At 38.9% G+C, this 22275-nt stretch overlaps 1 protein-coding gene across 1 annotated transcript in view; it reads left to right on the forward strand.

Annotated features, from left to right (window-relative positions):
* Positions 1 to 22275, forward strand: part of LOC126428101 (uncharacterized) — a 67547-nt gene that overhangs the window by 40720 nt on the left and 4552 nt on the right. Inside the window, exons 4-5 of the mRNA XM_050090002.1 lie at positions 6781 to 6902; positions 14144 to 14214. Coding sequence (XP_049945959.1) covers positions 6781 to 6902; positions 14144 to 14214 — 193 coding nt within the window. The remainder of the gene's footprint in view (positions 1 to 6780; positions 6903 to 14143; positions 14215 to 22275) is intronic.

The raw sequence follows: 22275 nt of genomic DNA on the forward strand, positions 1-22275 counted from the left end.
TCTCTCTCTCTCTCTCTCTCTCTCTCTCTCTCTCTAGTAGCCATCAATGGACTAGCAACAGCTGTGGGGTCCTCAGTATCACCACCCTTGTATGCTGACAACTTTGGCCTCTACTATTGCTCCTCTAGTGTGGGTGTCGTCAAGCATTGACTGCGAGGTGCCATATGAAAGGCACAGGCATGGGTCCTCTCACATGGTTTTTGGTTTTCAACTGCCAAGAGCCACATCATGCACTTCTGTCTATGTTGTACCATTCACCCATTACCAGAACTTTGCTTGCAGACCTGCTACTCAATGCGGTGGAGACTTATCACTTTTAGGAGTGGTCTTCGATTCTTGGTTGACGAAATTCTCCATCTTTTCCAACTTAAGGCAAAGTGCTGGCTGCACCTTAATACACTTCGCTGGCTGAATAATAGCAGCTGGGGTGCACTACCGTTCTGCAGCTTTACAAAGCTGTGATACAGTCCCGTCTTGATTATGGGAGTCTGGCATATTGTTCACATCACTCTCAGCATTGCGGATACTGGATCTGATACACCACTGTATGGTTTGACCTGCACAGGAGCCTTTGGAAATAGTCCTGATAACAGGTTCTGCCATTGTGGATTATGCGCGAACAACAGCTTGTTATGAAACTTCCTGACAGATTAAAACTGTGTGCTGGACAGAGACTCAAACTCAGGACCTTTGCCTTTAGTGGGTGTGGTGTGCGTACTGTAAGACCTTCGGTACACACACCATCAGATTATTTGAATTGTCGCTCTAACGAAGTAGGCGAGTGTCAGCAATATGTCTAGTGGTCTTATCGTGGCGTGTTTATCTTCTGCCGTTAGGTCAGACAATAGAAATGCCACTTGCATGCTTAGAGTAGCAGATTAACGGTGACCAACTTTAAACAGAACTTGATTAATTTTCACACACATTTATTAAAATAATAAAAAGCATAGACATTACGTAACTTGATTCTGGATGCTGTTTACAATTGACAATCTGAAGTTCCTTTGGTCATGGTACGTTAATCTTATTCTCACATATCTCTGATACTTGACAAAGTGTCTACTCATTTACCTTCATGGCTATGTACAGGAATATGGTAATCTCATTAGGCGCAGACTGAAACTTGACTATAGACTGGTGCAGACTGGTCACTGTTATAATACCTCGAGCGTTCATGTCTTACTGTGCGAGTGTGATCTGCGAGGAGAAAAGATTCTACGTTAGCAGCAATCTCATTGGCTGCGTTACATATTAATACGTGGATCAGCGGAAGCAGAATTTGGTCCGTCTCTAAGACAGCGCCATCTCGTAGTGCGGAGACGGACGAGCTCTGCGCCTGCGCTGTTGTGCTTAGCGGGGCGCGCTCTAGTGGGAAAGTTGTGTGCGTGCTGACTACGCGGAACTATGTACACAACAGTGGGCAAGTGCTCCACCAACTGAGCCACCCAAGCAATACTCACGCCCCGTCCTCACAGCTTCACTTCTGTCAGTACTTCGTCTCCTACCTTCCAAACTTCACAGAAGCTCCCCTGCAAAACTTGCAGAACCAGCACTCCTGGTAGAAAAAATATTGCAGAGACATGGCTTTGCCACAGCCTGGGGGATGTTCCCAGAATGAAATTTTTACTCTGCAGTGGAGTGTGCGCTGATATGAAACTTCCTGGCAGATAAAAATTGTGTGCCGGACCGAGACTCGAACTCTTAAACGGTCCGGTCCTCACCCTACCTGCTCATTTACTGTTCTTCCCCCCTTCTCGCATGGTCTGTTAGACTTGTTTCTGTTTTGTGTCTCTGCACTTCTCTTGCCCTGTTTGTGTTCTTAGTATTTCCTAAGCAATTGTTTAGTGGGGTACATGTGGTAAGTAGTGGGTGTTGGGAGCTGTACATTCCCTCATTACAATCTGCTTTTGGGGCTTCCAGCTGCTTCTTAGGTGGGACATCTTGCCTGCCTCTTTCCTGTGTCTCCCTTTCTTTCTTTTGTCCCTTATCTCGCCTTCGTTGATGTTTCGTGGACATCGGGCTTTTCTTCCCTCGGGTTTTGTGTGGTAGACTATGTATGATCTACAGCATAGAGACCCATCTGTCGAGGATAAGGGGACTGATGATCTTGCAATTTGGTCCCTTTAATCCTCCAGCCAGCCAGTCAACCAACCAATCAACCAGTTGGTGCCCATATAGGTTATACTTAAAGTAATGACTGCCAAAACAAGTGTCAGAAGTTCCTTTACTCAATTCGATTCAGAGAACCTAATGCATAATGAATTTTTTTTTCGCCGTCTTGTATTTAACTCCATACGCAACATGAAGCAAAGTTACTAGCATCATACGACAAAATGAAAATTTGCTCAAAATTTGGATTTGCCAAGAGAGGCAAATTTGTAAGAATTTTTTTTAATTTTAAAATTATACTCTCCAACTTTGCTGCCCAGACAAAAGGAGTTCTCTTCACTAGTAATTTTGTGACATTTTTCATGGTGACTGTAGTTCTCCATGAAATTTCAGTGGTAATAGGCTACACCAAGAAACAATTGCAGTTTTTTAACATTTTTCAGTGCTGGAAAATCATTTGCTGTGTATGTTAACTGTGGGTCTAGTTGTATACCATCTGACTCAGTTATGTTCCCTAGACAGCACGCTTGCAATTGTGAGACTACCATTTTTTGAAATCAAATTTAGATTACCAGTACTTATACAGGTTAGGAAGTTTCTTAGTCACACTGCATGCTCTGTCATTGTACTCAAAAAGACTATTATATCACCAGGTACTACACTAGACACATTGTCGGGTTTAACCTTGTAAAAGTAAATCATTGAAACATGACATGAGCATTTTGCAGGCCAAAGGACATCCTTATGTATTCATAGTCCCCGAAGGGCACAACAAAGGCTGTTCACTACCAATATTTCATAGCTTTTGTTAGCTGACGGTAACCAGATTGCTTACCTAAGCTGGTGAATAATTTGCTTTTGCCGAGCTTATCCAGAGTGTCATTGATCGTTAATAGGGGATAGGGTTTCAGTGTTGTGGACTCATTGACTGCTCTCGTGTCTACACAGATGTGACAAGACTTTCCCCATTACAAATTTTTGTAGGGGCTCTCTCTGAAGATGAAGCTCAGAGATTGAAAGAAAGTTGACTTAATTTTGCTTCTAGAAAACCTGAAATATTTTACTCTATTAAAGACTTCAAGTGATAAGTTATTTAATATGGTGATGGTGCTGTAGGTTGGCATAGCATCACCTGCAGGAATCTCACGGTATGTTGAGGAGGTTCGTGGAAATCTTTTCTTCAGGGGAAGTCGCAAATTTGGCTAGAACAGGGTATGACATGTACTGATCTGCTGTACACAGGTTTTAAAATTTCTTTACATTTCTCTTTTTACAGGTAACATAAGTGCAGAGGAAGACTGCACTGTACTTCCTTCTCTAGATTGTCACATAGATGATAAAATGGTAGATATCGAAATAGACGACAGAGGGATAGAGAAACAATTAAAATCGCTCTAAAGAGGAAAGGCCGCTGGACCTGATGGGATACAGTTTGATTTTACACAGAGTAAATGAAGGAACTTGCCTCCCTTCTTGCAGCAGTGTACCGTAGGTCTCTAGAAGAGTGTAGCGTTCCAAAGGATTGGAAAAGGGCACAGGTCATCCCCGTTTTCAAGAAGGGACGTCGAACAGATGTGCAGAACTATAGACCTATATCTCTAACGTCTATCAGTTGTAGAATTTTGGAACACATATTATGTTAGAGTATAATGACTTTTCTGGAGACTATAAATCTACTCTGTAGGAATCAGCATGGTTTTCGAAAAAGACAATCATGTGAAGCCCAGCTCGCACTATTCGTCCATGAGACTCAGAGGGCCATAGACTTGGGTTCCCAGGTAGATGCCGTGTTTCTTGACTTCTGCAAGGCGTTCGATACAGTTCCCCACAGTTGTTTAATGAACAAAGTAACAGCATATGGACTATCAGACCAATTGTGCGTTGGATTGAAGAGTTCCTAGATAACGGAACGCAGAATGTCATTCTCAATGGAGAGAAGTCTTCCGAAGTAAGAGTGATTTCAGGTGTGCCGCAGGGGAGTGTCGTAGGACCGTTGCTATTCACAATATACATAAATGACCTTGTAGATGACATCGGAAGTTCACTGAGGCTTTTTGCGGATGATGCTGTGGTATATTGAGAGGTTGTAACATTGGAAAATTGTACTGAAATGCAAGGAGGATCTGCAGCGAATTGACACATGGTGCAAGGAATGGCAATTGAATCTCAATGTAGACAAGTGTAATGTTCTGCGAATACATAGGAAATATCCCTTATCATTTAGCTACAACATTGGTCAGCAACTGGAAGCAGTTAATTCCATAAATTATCTGGGAGTACGCATTAGGAGTGATTTAAAATGGAATGACCATATAAAATTAATCGCTGGTAAAGCAGATGCTAGACTGAGATTCATTGGAAGAATCCTAAGGAAATGCAATCCGAAAACAAAGGAAGTAGGTTACAGTACGCTTGTTCGCCCACTGCTTGAATACTGCTCAGCAGTGTGGGATCCGTACCAGATAGGGTTGATAGAAGATATAGAGAAGATCCAACGGAGAGCAGCGTGCTTCATTACAGGATCATTTAGTAATCGCGAAAGCGTTATGGAGATGATAGATAAACTCCAGTGGAAGACTCTGCAGGAGAGATGCTCAGTAGCTCGGTACGGGCTTTTGTTGAAGTTTCGAGAACATACCTTCACCGAAGAGTCAAGCAGTATATTGCTCCCTCCTATGTATATCTCGCGAAGAGACCGTGAGGATAAAATCAGAGAGATAAGAGCCCACACAGAGGCATACCGACTATCCTTCTTTCCACGAACAATACGAGACTGGAATAGAAGGGAGAACTGATAGAGGCACTCAAGGTAACCTCCGCCAGACACAGTCAGGTGGCTTGCGGAGTATGGATGTAGTTGTAGAACTAAAATTTGCATAAAAGTTCTTTCAGGCTGTTCATTTTAATGGCATGTTGTTATATTATCAATATTTAGTTCATGTTCTTTGGTGAATCTAGTACATGGAGAATTTCAGTCTCTCCGCTTCCAAAATTACACAGGTCTGCAAGTAAAAAACTGCATACTTTTGCAGCTGTCATGCACTTATTTTTTGTTACAATCCTCTTCAATGATTGTCTGCCATAATAACCAATTCTCATTTTTGTATGCATTATAACCTTGTGGATGACGTTTATCCATTTCACCTGTATGTGGTATAGATCTTTGATATGGTGCCTCTTCAGTCAGCAAACACTTGAGCTACCTTGTTTATGGAAGCACCCACCATACGAGCACCAACATCTGCCCACATCCTAAGTCACTTAACTCCAGCATAACGCTGTCACAACTACACAGAACACTGTTTTGACCATAACTGGCACTTGCAGCATATTTAGGATATTGAACAGGTGCCGTTCAGGGTCAGATACAACAGCACAACCAGCATGCTTGGCTGGCATCTGCATTTATGTTCAAGGATGCATTTCTGGCAGTGTTTCCATATTTGTAAGTGGTAATATAATGTTTTCATGTGGCAGTATTAATGTTTTTCATGTGGCAGTATTAATGTTTTTCATGTGGCAGTATTAATGTTTTTCATGTGGCAGTATTAATGTTTTTCATGTGGCAGTATTAATGTTTTTCATGTGGCAGTATTAATGTTTTTCATGTGGCAGTATTAATGTTTTTCATGTGGCAGTATTAATGTTTTTCATGTGGCAGTATTAATGTTTTTCATGTGGCAGTATTAATGTTTTTCATGTGGCAGTATTAATGTTTTTCATGTGGCAGTATTAATGTTTTTCATGTGGCAGTATTAATGTTTTTCATGTGGCAGTATTAATGTTTTTCATGTGGCAGTATTAATGTTTTTCATGTGGCAGTATTAATGTTTTTCATGTGGCAGTATTAATGTTTTTCATGTGGCAGTATTAATGTTTTTCATGTGGCAGTATTAATGTTTTTCATGTGGCAGTATTAATGTTTTTCATGTGGCAGTATTAATGTTTTTCATGTGGCAGTATTAATGTTTTTCATGTGGCAGTATTAATGTTTTTCATGTGGCAGTATAATGTTTTTCATGTGGCAGTATAATGTTTTTCATGTGGCAGTATAATGTTTTTCATGTGGCAGTATAATGTTTTTCATGTGGCAGTATAATGTTTTTCATGTGGCAGTATAATGTTTTTCATGTGGCAGTATAATGTTTTTCATGTGGCAGTATAATGTTTTTCATGTGGCAGTATAATGTTTTTCATGTGGCAGTATAATGTTTTTCATGTGGCAGTATAATGTTTTTCATGTGGCAGTATAATGTTTTTCATGTGGCAGTATAATGTTTTTCATGTGGCAGTATAATGTTTTTCATGTGGCAGTATAATGTTTTTCATGTGGCAGTATAATGTTTTTCATGTGGCAGTATAATGTTTTTCATGTGGCAGTATAATGTTTTTCATGTGGCAGTATAATGTTTTTCATGTGGCAGTATAATGTTTTTCATGTGGCAGTATAATGTTTTTCATGTGGCAGTATAATGTTTTTCATGTGGCAGTATAATGTTTTTCATGTGGCAGTATAATGTTTTTCATGTGGCAGTATAATGTTTTTCATGTGGCAGTAAAATGTTTTTCATGTGGCAGTAAAATGTTTTTCATGTGGCAGTAAAATGTTTGTCAAATCAGTGGTTGTTAAATCATACATATCTAGAAATACTATAATGTTGTTCTTTGCAGAAACTTTTAAAAGACAAGAATCACAAACTTGAAAATAAGAGAGAGATGCTGAAGAACAAAATAGAAGTGTTAAAAAATTTTCAGCCATCGGCTGAGGACGCTGCCAATTTACAGTTATGTCGGTAAGTTTTCAAGGTGAAGTTAAAAACTCTTTTTTTTTTTTAGGATCTCTAAATGCTTTGAGAATTCAGTCATGTATGTCTTTATTTATTTATTTATTTATTTATTTTTATTTTTACTTTCAAATTCAGTTACATCCTTCAGGAGATCTCTTGGTTTTTCGAAACAAATATCGGACAGTTGCTACCGTTACATTAATGGCAAACAGTGGCAGATAATTTTACAACAGTAATAGACTTGAACAGTGATACAAATTATCGAATGAGTAAAGTAACCACCCACATAAGACTGAAATTATTAGTGTCTCTGTGTGATCCACAACGGTTTGTTGAATTAATGAAAAGGCGACTCCAATTGCTTTGTAGAACTTTATTCAGTCCAGAACCACTTTCAGCTTTCTTACTAAGCCATTCTCAAGTGGGTCTGAAACTGCTATACATACGATAGAAGTATACATGTATATGATTGAAAATGAAAAAACAAAGCTTACATTTGTTCATGTAATGCACACTTAAAATTACTCTGCAAATTTGTAGCTGTATCAAAATGGTATCTAGACGTTTGTAAATATGCCCTGTAAGCAGCCCACAAAACTTTCAAGCTATACCAAAAAACACTTTAGTTCCCTGTAGGTCAACTTTTGTCACAGTAGGACTATAATTCTTTACTTGACATGGACACTGGAACAGTATTGCATTTTTATTAAAAAAATGTTTTTACCCTCTTACTTCTACTGCCTGCAAATTTGAATCTGGCCAAATATAAAGCCATCTCTCTCTGTATGATCACAGAATATACCAGTAACCTGTAATTTATTGTCAAACAAATTAATTACATCCTTTCTGTTTAAGTAAATAACCTTCTCAGTGTTGGAACTCTTCAGAAACCAAGACTGTGACTTTCACAATACATTATTTCTGGTTAGGTGGTTAAGAAACCAACTTTTCTTACATTTTTGAGACAGCTAGCAAACGTTAAACTGCACATAAGTTTGATGGTATTTCTTTATCTCCTTTGTTATACAGATGGTAAACTTAAGCATATCTCATCCAATCAGTAAATTTTCTGGTGGTAGACAAGTAGTTACACAAATAACTTAGTATGTCACTAAACTTGGAACGCTAATTAACTCTGCTGATATTTTATCATAACCACTAGACATTTTTTATTTCAAAAATTTTATACTGGTTATTACTTCTTCTAGTGGAGAGAGAGCCACATTGATGTTACTAAAGTTATTAGTAATGGCTTGTGTGAGATGTTCAATGGCAGCATCTATTGAATGTGAAAACCTTATCTTATCAGCAATAGTTTATTAAATGTTTGTTAAAAAGTTGTGCGACTAGCAGTGGAGTGTGCACTGAAAGGAAATTGTCCGATGATAAGAATTTTCCTGCGAGATTAAAACTGCGTGCTGGACCAAGACACAGATTCAGGACCTAGCCTTTCATAGGCAAGTGTTGTACTGCCTGAGCTACCCAAGCATGACTCGTGACTTGTCCTTGCAGCTTAAAGTCTACCAGTTCCTCAGTCTTGAGTTTGAGTGTTGGTTTGGTACACAGTTTTAATCTGCCAGGAAGTGTCAGTTTTGCAACTTTCCACACATTTGCTACCAATATTTCATTTACTCTTAATACTATAAACTATTTCACTCTCCAAAATGTTGGGTTCAGGACACGGATTTATATAAAAAGACAGTGCAAGACACCAACATGGCAATATATGCCATCACATATTTGATCTGTATCATAATTTATATCCAGTGTACTTGAAAATAACTTTCAGCAACATTTTTGTAATCGTACTGAGAACAAAATAAGAATACGACAGTTGCTGGCAGTTATGGAGTCATTCCATTAAATCTTAGTTTACTATCGTCTACTAGCTGTCAGTTCGTAGTCCACTGCTCATTTCTGGCTTTCTCATTCACTCACAACATACCTCTTTGTATAAGTGCATAACATCAGTACTTTAGTAAATTTGAAGTTTACTCTGTGAAGAGCAGCATTCAATAAAAAAATTTACACAGCATGAAGGACCAGCAGTGATACATACGTATGAGTGTGTTGAAAAGTAATGCCTCCAAAAAATTTTTTGTTCTGTTCTCAAAATCAGTTGATGTATTACCTGCCATGCATATTACTCAGTTGCTGATGCAGGTTGCAAATCTCTGCTGCTAGAGGACTATAAATTGTAGTGTGTTGGTATGTAATTTAACTATATCACGCAACTATCAGACCCTCAGAAAACTGAAAGCACGAATTCGAAGAGTTTGTCCACACATGAAGCATCCCCTCCTTCAGTATGACAATGCTGCAACAGTCTGAAGCCTTGGATTCACTATCATTGATAATCTTCTGTACAGTCCTGACTTGACCCTATCTGATTTTCATCTATTTCTAAAGCTTAAAGATCACCTTCGAGGATTTTACGTTGATAGGGATGAAGTGGTGCAATCAGAGGTGTAGTTGTGGCTGTCAACAAAATCAAACACTGTACCGTGTCAGTGTCAACCAACTGATCTTTTGTTGGAAGAAAAGTGTTCCTTGCGAAAGTGACTGTGTTGGGAAATAAATGTGTAAACATGAAGATTAAGTCCAAATTGCCTAATATAATGTTGGAAATTGGCAAAAGTAATGGAATGAGTTACGGTAGTCTCACAGTATAGCTGAGGTACTGAGCAATCAACAAGGGCATACAAAAGATTAAAACTCTTGTTAAGAGTCCTGATAATGTCTTTCAACAGAGTAAAATGGTTCAAATGGTTCTGAGCACTATGGGACTTAACATCTATGGTCATCAGTCCCCAACAGAGTAAAGTGATCCACCCCTGTCGTAAGGCCTCTCAGTTCACACTGTGGTCTCACTGCAATCTCCATCTTCCCGTGTTCTATCCCTTGCCTCCGAAATCAGTACACTGTGTGACACAAGCAACTTCCCCTGTGCCAAAGCAGGCTTACCAGTGCCACATTCGTATCTTTTTTTTGTTTATACCCCCTCCCTCCCAGCCAAGAGCCGCCCTTCCCTCCTTCCCTTCCTACCCTTCATGCCTCTCACCCACTCAAACTGACACACCTCATCATGATTACACTGTAGCACTAGGATAATATCGTGATGTGTGTATATATGTGTGTTTTTATTGGTTGCTTAGCTCTGATGAGGGATATTTCTGAAGGATTAACAATTTCAGTCTTATTTAATGAAAAGGCCACTCCAATTGCTTTGTAGAACCTTATTTAGTCCACTAGCATTTGCAGTTTTTTTGTTTAGTCATTCTCAAGTGGATCTGAAACTACAACACACATACAGATGTTTACATACATAGGGTTGAAGATGGAAAAAAACAAGGCTTGTGGAGAAATGCTCTCCAAAAGATACAAGTCTGGTAGATTGAAAATCTTGACTATCTAATGATGTCATGAGAATACAGTCATCTAAAGATTGTTTAATTTATTACATTATAATTCTATCTTTTGCTTAAAGTGGAGTTCAAATTATTCACGCTATACTCAATCAATATTTGATAATGAGAGCACTTGGTGACTTTAAACATAATATCAAACCATTTTTAAACTTTTTTTCGCTTACGTACTTAATGTCAAATATGTAACACATTAACACATTTGTAAAATAATCAAATGTTTGAAGGCATTTAATGTAGGGGCATTCAATTCTTTAAAGAAGCAGAGGGGGGGTGGGGGATACTTACTAATACTGTAGTAATCAGTGTGTAGGTGCAAGTGGGCACACGCCGTTATACGTGATCTATTGCATCCGCCAGTGACAGTCTGCAAATTATTTGCCCTAACTAAAATGTATGTGGAACAAGTGTGTTCAGAGGGCCGCTTCATTTCCAAAATAAATTTTGCGCTCTGCAGAAGAATAGAAGTAGGTGGGAGATACTGGTTGAATTGGAGCTGTGAGGATCTGCCTGAATAGCTCAGTCGATTAGAGCATTGCCCGCAAATGAGAAGTTCTGTGTTTGAGTCTCGGATCTGAACAGTTTTAATGTGCCATACAGTTTCAAAACAGCTTGTTAATTTGTATTACCTCTCACAGAAAGATATTGTTGTTTTATTAATCTGTCAAGATATTTGCTGTCAGTTTGGGAGGTATATGTTTTGCAGTTAATTTTCAGATTTTTTTGTGAACAATGGTCACAGTTGGACATGTGTTTGTAGAGTGAAATAGATGACAGATGAGAAAGTAGTACAGTAATTTAGTGGTGAATTGTAGATTGACGGTAATCTCATCATCATCATCATCAGTTATCTGCTATATTAGCAGGTCCTTTGCCTCTCCATTTTCTGCGATCCATTGCTTCCTTCTTAAGGCTGCTGTATGTTGTACCGTCCATCATGTCATCCAGTATCTGGAATCTCTTCCTTCCTCGCTTCCTTTTCCCTTCTACATAACCTTCTAAAACTGTTTTTATCAGTCCGTCATTCTTTCTTAATATATGCCCAATCCAATTTCTTTTTCTTCTCTTTATTACATCTAGTAACTGCCTTTTCTCTCCCACTCTTCTCAGTACCTCTTCATTTTTTACTCTGTCCATCCAACTTATTCCTTCCATCTTCCGCCATGTCCAGATCTCAAAAGCCTCCAGCCTTTCTCTGTCTTTTTTCCTCATAGTCCATGTTTCAGCGCCATATAGAATAACACTCCATACAAGACATTTTATGAGTCTCTTTCTGAGTTCTCTGTCCATACCGCTGCAGAAGATTCTCCTTTTCTTATAAAACGCCTCTTTTGCCATTGCTATCCTTGTTTTAATTTCTGTGGTGCACTTCCACTCGGTGTCTATCCTGCTTCCAAGATACTTAAAATTTTGCACCTGTTCTAGTTTTTCTCCATTCAGCACAATTTTTAGTTCCTTATTTCCTCCTATTGCCAATACTTTTGTTTTATTTGTGTTAATTTTCATTCCATATTTTTTTCCGTTAGTTGCAATGGTGTCCACCAAATCCTGTAATTCTTTTTCCCCTGTGGCTAGAAGGACCATGTCATCAGCAAATCTCAAGCACCCTACTCTTCTTCCTCCAATTTCTACTCCTTTGTCATCTAATGAGCATTGGTCAATCATATTTTCCAAGTACAGGTTGAAAAGAGTAGGTGATAAACAGCATCCTTGTCTTACTCCTTTCCCTAATCTGATCCAGTTTGTACTTTCTCCTCTCACTTTAACTGAAACGTTTTGATTAAGGTACAATGAGTTTATAAGTCTTCTGGTTTTCCAGTCCACTCTCTTTTCCCTCATAATAGTCGCCAGCTTGTCCCAAACCACATTGTCAAATGCCTTTTCTAAATCGATGAAGCACATATATAGGTCTCTTCCTTTTTCAATAAACCTTTCTCCTAAGATTCGTAGGAGCCCTATTGCATCTCTGGTGCCCGTATTCCGTCTAAAGCCAAGTAATCTACTGTGAGGTAAATGCTGGCATACGAATTGTGAATTAGATGAAGAGGGTATTGTTGTTGTGGTCTTCAGTCCCGAGACTGGTTTGATGCAGCTCTCCATGCTACTCTATCCTGTGCAAGCTTCTTCATCTCCCAGTAGCTACTGCAACCTACATCCTTCTGAATCTGCTTAATGTATTCATCTCTCGGCCTCCCCCTACGATTTTTACCCTCCACGCTGCCCTCCAATACTAAATTGGTGATCCCTTGATGCCTCAGAACATGTCCTACCAACCGATCCTTTCTTCTGGTCAAGTTGTGCCACAAACTTCTCTTCTCCCCAATCCTATTCAACAATTCTTCATTAGTTATGTGATCTACCCATCTAATCTTCAGCATTCTTCTGTAGCACCACATTTCAAAAGCTTCTATTCTCTTCTTGTCCAAACTATTTACCGTCCATGTTTCACTTCCATACATGGCTACACTCCATACAAATACTTTCAGAAATGACTTCCTGACACTTAAATATATACTCGATGTTAACAAATTTCTCTTCAGAAACGCTTTCCTTGTCATTGCCAGTCTACATTTTATATCCTTTCTACTTCGACCATCATCAGTTCTTTTGCTCCCCAAATAGCAAAACTCCTTTACTACTTTAAGTGTCTCATTTCCTAATCTAATACCCTCAGCATCACCCGACTTAGACTACATTCCATTATCCTCGTTTTGCTTTTGTTGATGTTCATCTTATATCCTCCCTTCAAGACACCATCCATTCCGTTCAACTGCTCTTCCAAGTCGTTTGTTGTCTCTGACAGAATTACAATGTCATCGGTGAACCTCAAAGTTTTTATTTCTTCTCCATGTCCAGATGTCATAATCAGCAATGTTTCGAGAGGACTTGTAGTTTGCAATTGTCAGAACCAAGAATGAGTTCGTCATGGAAGTGTAACTTCCATGCTGCGCAAAATTGACAGAGGACCACTATCACGGCCAGATGAATTTGACGAACTTTGAGAAGGTGTGAGAAAAGATGTGCTGTACACTATAATTTGTGAGAATAAGCCACCTGAGAAGTCGTATGTTATGGACTTGGCTGAAAGCAAGGACACAGTGTCATACAGTCACACCTTATAATCACAGTCTAAACACAATAGAATTGGTACAGGAAAATAATGAAAGGCGTATTGGGGGCACAACACATCAGGGGACTTGAGGGCTCTTAAGAAAAGTTCTTTCCAGTTAGTTACTGCCAAGGGTCAAGAAGGATTTTGGAGTAAAGGGCAGAAGTAGAGGAAGAATAATAGGTTCTGCTGTTCAGCACCGATAAAGTCAAAAAATAATTGGCACTTGGTGTCATCGAAATTGCTGTCGATGAAATCATCATAATACGGCCACATCTGCCATCAATGAAATCATAACTACATCTAATGTAAGTGATTCATTTTCTTTCTGTTGTATAAGTGTATATAACTATTGCAGTTAGGATCTTTATTGAATATGTCAATACATAAGGTGATTTCAGTTTTGACTGTGAAAAAAATTTAAGTCATCTTTACCTCCATGTGTGCTTTCGGCTTTTGCGAAAGTGTGAAGTACTGGAGATGGGCAAGGTTGCCTCACCCCCTCCCCCCTCTTGGCTTCTTACCCTGCGACAATCTGTGGGGATGGGTGCGCTTTCTCCACTCCCTGCAACACCCTCTGCAATCAGCCTGCGTACAATTAACACACAGTATCTCTCTCAGAATAACTTAAATGGAAATTAATAACTGTAACTGAAATTTTCTTGAGGTAATTAGCCTAGATCACTTGCTTGCAATTATTTGTTTGTTCACAGGCTCAAATACCAACTCTACAAGGACATAACTGGAGTGCGCTGGGATTATAAAGCTAATGCACCTCAGGGCTGTATCCTTTAATGGAATAACATATTTCTTCTGATTTTGATTTAGTGATGTTCAGATGAGTTAAGAAAGCATTCACTATAGCATATAGCACCATCTTTTACTATTATCATGTATTATCATGATTATTATTCATCATGCCGTGGAGTCTGTGAAACACATGTTTTGGAAGAGACAACCGTTCAATTGCAACCACAATTTGTGAAGAACAGTCGTGCACATACTACATTTGCTCAATATGATGAAACTCATTTGACTTTTGGGGCTATGAAGAAACTTTGTGAAGAGGTGATTAAATCTCTTTCATGTAATTCAAGAGTGATTAAAGTAATGTCCTGTTTAGATGTACACATTTTAAGTAGGTGGACAGACAAATGCACATCATCTACCAACAGGTTGTGATACTGTTGTGTTACGAAGAACGTTGACATACAGATTAAAGTGTGTTCTTTTCTCATTCACAAGTATTTGCCATACAATAATGTTGCTATTAATATTAAATATATCTCACTTTTTGAGTGACTTACACTTTGTCATTTGTGTGTACTAACCAGTTCCATAACTTCATAGTCGAGGAAGCAGTCTTTTATAGTATGAGCATGTATTAGATATGTTGTGCACCCATGTTTTTCTGTGTTCCCTATGATGCAGGGCTAGTAGAGAACTCGGCTCTGTATTCCTCAGTGAGGTAATGGCTTTGATGGAATATCATTTCACATATTGTTGTTGCTTTTGAACATTGAATTGTTTGCTCTTATAATCTAAACTGGGCTATTGCTGTCAGGCGATGCTGTTAACATTAAGACTTGACCCTGGTGGTTGTGATTTTACCCAAGTCAGTGTATTCATAGTAAATTTGTCTCATGGTGGGCAACTGAGAGCTCAGTGCTCAGCCTCAGAATGGAAATTTCTCATGTGTCTGATCATCACCAAATGTACAGAAATCTCGTGTGATTTCCACTTGGACTGCAAATACAAGGGGTAATGGCACCATGGTTGCATACCTAGTTGAAGTATTGCTGTTGTTAGGATAAGGCTAGTACCTCTAATTCAGTTACCCATCAGTATACTTTTTGTCCCAATATTTTAATAAACATGTTTTAGGTAGTACATGACATTTCTACACACTCGGTATGCATTTAATTTGTGGGCTCAAAAACAAGTCAATTGTGAGTGTCATATTCATTTTGTGAAGTATCATTTCTTTCTTCCTTTATATTTCAATAAATACGTTGCTGTTGTTATTGTTACTTCACTTTGATCAGTTACCTCATTTCTGACTTTTGACATGCTACTACAAAACTTTCCTTCATGCATAAGATATGCAGTGGAAAACAATTATTTCATTAAGCCCCTTACGTAATTTCAGCTTTTCATTTTGCTGTGAATGTTACAGTGGCCAATATGACAATAAAAGTATTGCATGGTTGCAATTGTTGCAAGATTTTATGTATGTAATTGTTTTAAAGTTATGCGAGAAAGGAAGTAAGGTAACAGTTTGTTTGTTACTTTAGAAGCCATTGGAGGCAGAGTAACAGTACTAACAATATTATTAAAACGATTGTTGCTGCTAACCATATAGCGGAGATCGTGAGTCGTAGGTAGGAACAGTGAAAAGACTGTCACAAAATAAGCTTTTGTCCAACAAGCCCTTTGTCAAAGATAGACAACACACACACACACACACACACACACACACACACAACTAAAACACACAACTACTACACAGTACTGACTTAGTCAGGTATGATACTGAATTAAAGTGGGGTCTGCCTTCTTGCGAGAACACAATTTTTGTTTCGGTTTGTTTAGTTGCAGGAAGGAGATTCATTATTATTTTCTGCAAGCAGGGAACAGTGCTTCAAATTTGATTATAATAATAGTCAGATATGGATAGGTGAACTTGATTGTGGCCTTGCTTAACACACCATCCTAGCATTCACATGACCTGCACATCATGGTAGAATAACAGTCTACCACGGAGAACTTCTGCTTTATGTTTAATTGGGTTTAGTTTTAATAGTGTGTAACATCATGGCAATTCTCATATATAGTAAAACCTGCTTTCAAGAAATTCCTGAACATAGGAAAATTTAGCTTTTAAGTATATCAAACCATTTTTAAATTCGGACCTATTTTTGACAAAATTTCTAAAATTTGTTTGTGGCTATTTTTTATTTTTTCAAATGTCACACTATAATTGTAACAGTGAGTGCCACAGTTCACAGCTGATTCTTACTGTCAACATCTTAGTGTTTTGGTCAATAATTTTGTGCCTCATTCTCCTAGTAATTGAGAGTTTACTGTTAATTCATAGTCTACAATGAACGCATTGCGTTATGTTAAATAGTTCCCTGACCATCAGGATATGAAGTGCGTACTTGATTTTAGTCTTCAAGTACACTACTTTCATTGTAGAATATAGATGATATTTCAAGAAAACAATCAAAAACTGGTATTATTTCTTTTCTACAGAGAAATTTCTAAATTTGGAAACGTACTACTAAGTTAAGATGATCAATCAGAAAGCAAGAATATATGCAGCAATTTCCACTCAGATTTGCATGCTGGACTGTAACATAAGTCACATTACGTAGTGTTACAAATGTTGGCATACAGACTAGTTTTGCAATAGCACTAAACTCTTTAACTGCATCCTTATAAAGTGCATGTTTAAACTTAAGACTGTAAAAACAATTGTTTCAGTATTTGTGTCAATAGAGTTGCTGCTGCAAGTTACAATTCTTTGTTTAATTTGTTTTGCACATGACACATTTTGGGTGAAGTTTACTGTTGTCAAGTGTGTGTTTTCTATTACATTTTTATGAGTTAAATGTTATGCTTGCTGTGTGTGAAGTACTGCATTGTTCTAGAAACAACGAGCAACAATTTGTTGTTATTAATGTTTTACATTATATCGATATTATGCAGCAAAATTTCTTTCACATTTCCAACAATCTGTAGGAGAAGCATAGTCAGTAGCGATAAATTTTCATGTTTTGAAAATTAGATTTGTTACTGTGGTGCATTGAAAGGCCTCCCTGCAGTGGAAACAAAAAATAATTTTTTTGTAAACACTTGTTGCCGGTTTTGTAAAGACCTCAATGCTATTGTTGTGGAGGCCGAGTTGACACTGTCGTTACGGAAGGCCGAGTTCGTGAGTTTGTGAAATGGCTTCTGGTGCAGTACACTGCTAAGACAATTTTTCTCTGCCACTATTACACAGCTATGGCGTATGATCACGTAACAGGAAAGGACAACGAAGTTTCTACAACACTCCAACAGTTTGTAACAGTCACACAAGTGAGTTATAAAGGTTTACTTATCTTTGTGACTTGTTGAATAATGGAGTCTGCAACACTGCTTGTAATGTAACAAAAAAGGCCCTCAATGGCTAAGTGCAAATAATAGTAAGTAAACTTCACAGTACATAGCAAATGCAATTTTCAACAATTGTCTGTTGACTTCTAAGAGTTCACTAGACAGCGTTCCCTGTCAAAGTCAGCTCTGGACGAGGATCTATAACCATGTAGGCAAGAACTGCTTTTCTATCTTCCGAGTAGCCTTCTGTCTGTTGTCGTCCGGTCAGTGGCGGATTGTACTCGGCTGGCAATTGGCTGAGGCGAATTTGATGTCTTCATCCTCAGTGCCGCCTGTGGTGCTGGTGAAACTCCCACAAGTGGCGAGTGTCTATGGCACTTGTACCAGCTTGCATCATTGTGCCTGTGGTGCTTTTCCCTGGCTGCGTCTTGTTCAGAAGACACAGCACTCCTCCTCCCCAAACCACCGCACCATTGTCATGTACGGCTGAGCACCATATCGACAGTGAGGAGGCGGCACAGGTGTTGGAACCATTGTTGGAGCGACGACCGTTGCTGTAGCCAATGCCAAGTCGCTGCTCGCACCCTGACTACCGTCTTGAGATCGCGAGGGAACACAGGCCGAAAAATGATGCAGAAGGTGTGTCCCAGCATCCATTGTCAGGGCATCTTCTTGATGGCGTGAATCCGCAACAGCATCTTTCTAACTGGAGGCCCCTCGGTAGGCCTCGGCACAGTGCTGACCCAGCAGTGGTAACATGGCAGGTGCTGCCGGACATCTGCTAGTGGGCAAATGCGGTGTCAGATTGATGCCCGTCGGCTTGAGGTCCGAAAACAGCATTGCGTGACCCCACTGTGAAGGGTGGTGCTTGGGTTGTGTCGACCAGGAAGCCAAGGAAGCTGTGAAGATACAAGAAGTGGCAGAACTTTGCAAGCGACAGAGGCAAATTTAATTTAGGTGCCGCTTCTGCAATTCATCGTGACCTCGAATCTGAAACATATGTGAACCAATTGAAGTAGTAATGATGCCGCACTCCCGTGACTTCTTTCTGCCATAGATTCTGTAAAACACATGTTGGCTAATCTGGTATGTCGGCTGACTAGAATCTGTAGGTTCCAGCTGCAGCAGGGGTTGGAGCAAATGCAAGAGTGTGCGGTGGCATCGCCCGTGTAGCAAATCTGCCAACGAAGGCCTGTTGTGGGGCTGAGAGTGAGAAGTGGACAAGAAGTGAAGCAAGGCTTGTCCGCATCGATGATGCGAGCAAAGTTCGTCCATTTGCTTTTTGAACATGCGAACAAAACGTTCAGCCTCACCATTTGTTAGGGATGAAGCGAATGTAATAATTGAGACTTCCCTAAGCCAGATTGCAAGTCTTTTACCTTCTGAGGTGGTTTGACATCATGTATTGCTTGCAAATGTGCCTGTGTCGGATGAACAACTCGAGAATTCCAGCCAGCAACTACAATATTGTCCCTGTAATTTGCACATGAAGGCACAGAAGTAGTTAGCTATCTAGGTAGTGTTGAAAAATGGCAGGTGCTGATGTGCTACTGAGAAGGCAAAGGAACTTAAAAAGTCCTAAATGTGTGTTGAAGACACAGGTAGGTATTGCGAAGGTCAGTTTTTGAAAAATAGCAACCTGTGCCTAAGTGATCCACGAGTCTGTCACATCGAGGTAATGCATAACTGCCTGAGGACTGACAGTGGCTTTGAAGTCAGTACAAATCCTAATTTTTCCCGATTATTTGTGAATATAAATTTGTGAATATAAACTACTCGGGAAGACCACTGACTTGCAGAGATGGTATGATTATGCCATTATTTTGCCAGTGAGCCAGTTCTTTCGCAACCTGTTAACAAAGTGCTACAGGCACTGCACATACTGTGAAAAAGCGTGGCTGGGTGTTGTCTTTAAGCATGATGTGTGCTACAAAGTTATTGGCTTTACGTACGCCAGAAGCAAACAGTTTTTGAAATTCGTCACAGAGCTTAGCAATACTGTCACTTGAATTGAAATGAGACATAGCTATCACATAGGCCACAGTGTTTAGTTCAAACAAGTAGAGACCAAAAATATTAACTGATTGTCTACTTCGTAGAACTTGAAAGGAAACTGTCTTCTGCAGATTGCGATACATGGCTACAATGTTCAGTGTTCCTATCACTGGAATGTTCTGACCATTGTATGCTGTAAGCATATTTGTAGACTGACACAGTTGTGGTTTGCCTAACAGTTCATAAGTTTCGTAGCTTAACAAGGACACTGATGCACCTGTATCTAATTGAAGTTTGACCATATGGCTTGGAATCACTAAAGGTACATACAATTTAGTAGAGAGATGTTGTACAGGGGAGAAGAGATGTTTGTGGCACAACTTGACCAGAAGAAGGGATCGGTTGGTAGGAAATGTTCTGAGGCATCAAGGGATCACCAATTTAGTATTGGAGGGCAGCGTGGAGGGTAAAAATGGTAGAGGGAGACCAAGAGATGAATACACTAAGCAGATTCAGAAGGATGTAGGTTGCAGTAGGTACTGGGAGATGAAGAAGCTTGCACAGGATAGAGTAGCATGGAGAGCTGCATCAAACCAGTCTCAGGACTGAAGACCACAACAACAACAATACCTGCTCAAGAGTAGGATTGGAATATTTCACAATCTATTCTCTGATCCTATTGTCTGTCACATTCTGTGTGATTGTGTCCCTGATAATATAGTCACTGTAATATTGTCCACATTCACAACAGACATTTTTATCACAGTGTAAGTGATAAAAGATTTTGTTGAAGCATTGTGCCTCCCTTTTTGTGCTAAGGACAACCCTAATGTTGAGTAATGAATGTCATTTTTTCCTTCTGGTACTGTAATTTTGAACTATAGTGGATTATTTACAAAAAACTTAATGAGGGAATAAATATACTGTGAAGCCATAGCCAGACTGACCAATTCCTTAAATAGGTGGCTAAAGGACGATCGTGGGTGAATACCACGTATTATTCTTATGGCACTTTTTGCGCAATGAAGACTTCCTTAAAGATCAGTTACCCCACAACATTATACCGTATGACATTATTGAACGAACCATTTCTTCTGTTTCTGTTTGTATGCTTGGATTGATACAGTACTTGTGCCATCTGCAAAAAGAACTAATTGTTCTTGTATACTAGATGGAAGAACCTTTACATATATGAGGAACGGTACTGGACCTAAGACTGAACGTTTTGGAACCCCATACATCATTCCTCCTCAGTCAGAATCATGTCCTTGGACTATATTGACTTACTAAGTACAACTTTCTGTATTCTTTTAGTTAGATATGGGATCATCCAGTGGTTGGCTATACAATCAATCTCATAAAATGTCTACCTAGGAGAATACTGTGATTCACAGAGTAAAGTGCTTTTGGGAGGTTGCAGACAATACCAACCTGCACTGTTTTATTATTTAATGCTTGTAAAATATGGTGAGTGAACTTGTAAATAGCATTCTCAGTAGAGCAACCCTTCTGAAACCCAGACTATGATTTTCCAAGGATACTGTTGTTGCTAATATTATTCTAGAATACACCAGCTTCTCAAAAATTTTGGAGAATATTGTCAGCACTGAAACAGATGAGTAGTTATTGATATCTCTCTTAGCATATTTCATTAAGAGGGGTTTAACAGCAGTACTCTACTGGAAACACCATTAAAACCAGATGAGCTTTGATTTTTGAAAGAATGTATAAGTTTATTAATTTCAGAAGGAGAAGTTCTTGATACACTCACACGATTGAATTTTATGGAAGTTACATTTTCGACACACTGCTTTGATTTTGCTTCAGAACTGTTTGTCCCTATGCTTTCTGCCACATTTCAGAAATGGTTATTAAATACGTGTGCTACAAGTGACTCATCATTTACAGCTCTTCTCTTCAGTCCAATAGTGATGATGTCTTGTTCTGTGGCTGGTTGTCCTGTCTCTCATTTCACTCCATACCATATAGCTTTAAGTCTGTTCGAAGTACTGATTTCTGATGTTATGTGCATGTTCTTTGATTTTTTAATAACCTCTCTTAGTAGTTTTGAGTAGGTTTTTGTAGTGTGCAACTACTGCATGATCTACTTGTTCTTGCCAAAACACACATTACCATTAAATGAATTTGCAATTGTCAATGAAGACAACCATCAGCTGTAGAATGAAGTGACAACAATGAAAATTTGTGCCGGACCGGGACTCGAACCCAGATTTCTCGCTTATTGCTAGTAGTCGCCTTTCCATTTGGCTATCTGTGCGCGACTCACGGCCAAACCCGGACTTCCGTATGTCGCCAACCGTGCGACTGTAACCTGTACTCGTACATCCATTATATATATATATATATATATATATATATATATATATATATATATATATATATATATATATATATATATATATATATAGACACACACACACACACACACACACACACATTGCAGTGTCTGTGATGTTCTGATTATGATGCAAAGGAACTTTGCATCATAATCAGAATAACACAGGTACTTCAATATCGTAGATGCATTTCCCTTTTCCTTTCACAGGATACTTTAATTCCTCTAGTGATTGATGGTTTTTTGCAGGACTGTTAAGTGTCTTTTCTGATTAGCTTATGTGGGAAGCTATTTTCAAAGAATGATATGAATATATCATGGAATAGATTAAATTTTATGTTAGCATTTGGTTCATTACAAATTACCCCCATGTCATCTCATCCAAACTATTCT

The sequence above is a fragment of the Schistocerca serialis genome, chromosome 12 (genome assembly GCF_023864345.2).
Source record: "Schistocerca serialis cubense isolate TAMUIC-IGC-003099 chromosome 12, iqSchSeri2.2, whole genome shotgun sequence".
Lineage (NCBI taxonomy): Eukaryota > Metazoa > Arthropoda > Insecta > Orthoptera > Acrididae > Schistocerca > Schistocerca serialis.